Source organism: Caretta caretta, chromosome 21 (assembly GCF_965140235.1).
Source record: "Caretta caretta isolate rCarCar2 chromosome 21, rCarCar1.hap1, whole genome shotgun sequence".
Taxonomy (NCBI): domain Eukaryota; kingdom Metazoa; phylum Chordata; order Testudines; family Cheloniidae; genus Caretta; species Caretta caretta.
Window position 1 is genome coordinate 13677582 of NC_134226.1, and position 3293 is coordinate 13680874.

At 50.1% G+C, this 3293-nt stretch overlaps 1 protein-coding gene across 1 annotated transcript in view; it reads left to right on the plus strand.

Moving 5' to 3' along the window:
• The first annotated feature begins 1016 nt into the window (after nt 1-1016).
• Nucleotides 1017-3293, plus strand: part of ALX3 (ALX homeobox 3) — a 29831-nt gene continuing 27554 nt past the window's right edge. The window contains exon 1 of the mRNA XM_075121974.1: nt 1017-1478. Within this exon, the coding sequence (XP_074978075.1) occupies nt 1175-1478 (304 nt within the window). The 5' untranslated portion in view covers nt 1017-1174. The remainder of the gene's footprint in view (nt 1479-3293) is intronic.

Genomic DNA, 3293 nt, shown 5'->3' on the forward strand with positions numbered 1-3293 from the left:
GAAGAATAATGCCATTCTCTTCTTGTCAATTGCATTTACACAATGCCCCCCCCCACACCGCCCCCACTGTAATACGCCCCTTGTGGCACAGTGAAAAGGGAAGCCCCTCTTTCCTGGGCGGCTTTAGCTTGGCTGGGAGGCAGTTTCTGCGCTCCAGATAGAGGGGAAAAGCTCCCCATTTGGACCCCCTCTGCAATAAACTTCCACAAACCACGGGGTGGTTTTGCTGTTTTTCCCCTTTTCAAAAAAGTACTGATTTTTTCAGACGACATGTTCTCCTTTTGACCCGCAATCCTCTCTGTGCCTGTCATATACAATATGGAACAATGCAAGCGCTTCCCATGCGCATCGACTTCATATACTGTGAGAAGGAGACAGAGATTGTAACCGAGCACAGACCTCCAGCTTGTGTGGGACGTATGCCTGGGGACGAGATAGCCTGTTCTAATATCAACTGTGTAGATTAGCTAAACCGGGAGGCTAATTACGTGCAGGTGATCGGAAGAAAAAATGGCCTGACTGACTAAAAGGACCAGGGGAGACGTGGGGAAGAAAAGCCAAAAATCTCCAAGATCCGGTGGAGCCGGGCCGGTGAGACACAGAGCAGAAGCTGGCTCGGTTATTTGGCTTCTGGTACTTAAACCAAAAAAGATCGTGGAATTAAAACGCAAGCCTAGGGAAAGTCATAAGGGGACCCTCACCCCAGCTCTTCCAGCCAAATCCAGCAGATCCTTGCCAAAGGGAGAGCTGCCAGATCCTTCCCTCCCCGTTGGGAGCTCTGGGTGCTTTCCTGTGCTGGGATGAAGGTTTAAACAAGGACAGACCTGGCGTGGGTGACTGGGCGGCGCATTTCCAGCCAGTCCCAGGAAAGCTGAGGGGGAGTGGGGAGCCCTGGAGCGCTTCAGGCCTGCGGGCGGCAATAAGGACCATCGGGCTGTAGAGGGAAGGCAGGATAGGCCCAGGGGGAGTCCTGGTCCCTCTGTTTTAGCCCAGGGGGCTGGGCTGGGATTAGAGAGTTAATAAACCTGATGAGGGACGCACGTGACTGGATCCCTAGTGATTTAAGTCAGGCTGAGCCCGGTTTTCTGAGGGGGGAGGGGGTTTGCGATCCCTCCCCGCTCGGCTCAAAGTCTGCGCCGCGGCTGGGTCCCCGCAGCCCCGTTATCTGCCGGCCATGGAGGCGCAGGGCTGCCTCTCCTTCTGCCCCAGCGCACCCCCGCCACCGCCCGCAGGCAAAGCCCCCCCAGCTCCAGGCCTGCAGCGGCGCACCTTCCAGGGCACCCAGAAGCTACCGACCCCCCCTCAGCATCACCCGCTTCCCCCGCAGCCCTTGCGGCTCAGCCCCAGGCCGGGCCGCTACCCGGACACGGACCCTCGAGCCCCGGAGAAAGCGGCCCACAAATACCTGGAGTCCCCCAGCCCGAGCCACCAGGCGCTGTCTGTCAACGGGAAGGCTTTCTACCAGGCCGTGGCCGAAGGTAAAGGGGGGGTCTGGGCCCTGCACTGGCCTCCCGGGGGCAGGAATAGCCAGGGGTGGGTAAGAAGGGGCCGTGCTGGGAGCGAAGGTGGCCCTGCACACAGGCACCGACGGCCAGGGCTGGGGCAGCCGGACCCGGCGAGGGGGGGACTGTGTGACCTTAGCCAATCTCTCTGAAAAGCGTTACAGAACCACTGCTGGGGAGGAAGAGCCTTTTATGAAACGCATTGCCATCTGTTTCTCCTCTCCCCCTTCCTTCCTGGGATAGCGCTTCCCTTGTCTCTCTGTCTTTCCTTCTTGTCTGTCTGTTTCTTTCTTTCCTTCCTTCTGTTTCCTTCTTTCTTGTCTCTCCTTCCTTACGTTTCTTCCTCTCGTGTTTTCTTTCTTGTATGTGTGTTTCTTTCTTATCTCTATCTCCTTGTCTTGCTTGTCCTCTTCCTTGTCTGTCTTCGCTTTCTTTCTTGTCTCTCCCTCCTTCCTTGTTTGTTTGTTTCTTTCTTTCCTTCTTTAGTGTACGTCTCCTTCTTTCTTTTTTATTTCCTCGTATGTTCCTTTCTTTCATCTCTCTCTCCTTCCTTGTATACTTATTTCTTTCTCTTCGCATTTTCCCTCCGAGCCCAGTGATTGTATTTCAGACACTATACAGCGGTTCTGGGCTTTTCTCTCATTGTTTTCCAGAGCAATAAGCAGCTCAAATGAACCTGTGCAATCCGCCCCCATCCCTCCCCCCTGCATGGTAGAACTGTCCCGTTTTCTCCCTCATTTCATTCGATTCCAGGGTCGACCCTGCAATCCTCCGGCAAAGCTCCCGTTGAAGCCAAACCTGCAAGGTTGGGGGGATTCAGAGGGATCTCCGAGCAAATTGCAAATTCCCACCTCTCGCTTGCAAAGGGGAGGGGGGAACGCGGGACAGAGGACCAGGGAATTTATTTGAACTTAAAACTGAAAAATAAACTTTGTTTGGCAATTCACAGAAATCCCCCCTAATACTCCAGGAAAATCAAACGAGTTGTTTTCTCTGCCGGTTCTCCTTAGCATTGACAAGCACCAAATTGTAATAATCCTCACGGGATCAAACTCCCTGCATTTTTTCAAAGATAGACAAAGCACCGCATAGAGCAAAGAAAGATATTTTACATAGTCCTTCTCGGTCATTCTTTTTTCTTTTCTCTCCTCTCTTTCTGTTTGGCTTCTACACATTTATTCTGTGATCAGCTAGATCAGAAATCGAAGGAACTTTGAAGGGAAAGTGTTTTTTTCCCTCTCAATCTTGTTCTGACTCCACATCTTATCCCTCCTTCCCGCATCTGTTTCTATTTGTGTGTGTTTTTAAATTCACTTTCTAAAATGTCTAAACCAATAATAATAATAAAAAAGCCCTTCCTGAAATGCTGGAACAGTTATTTCCTTCGTATTTATATTTAACTCTGGGTGGTGGTTTTCTTTCCTTTTCATCTATCGATCTAACTATTTCCATATTTGTTGGATTTTAACAATAATTGGTCATAGATACAAAAGGTCGTCGTCTGTCCCCCCACGTGATGCAATATTAAAATTGGGGAAAGGTATATTAGGAAACAAAGGAAAGCAGAGAGAAACGTCTATTGGTGAATGAATGTTGCCTATGATAGACCAATATATCAAGAGGTCAGTTTTCGTTTTATGGACCCCAGGTTAGCTTAAATTATTTGCTATTCCACTGTTAAGTATTACCACGATCAACATTGTGCTTAACAATAGATGTGAACATACTGGGGTTTATTATCACCATAATAATCATCTGCGATGTGCAACGCTGCATAAATCGTGCAGCCAA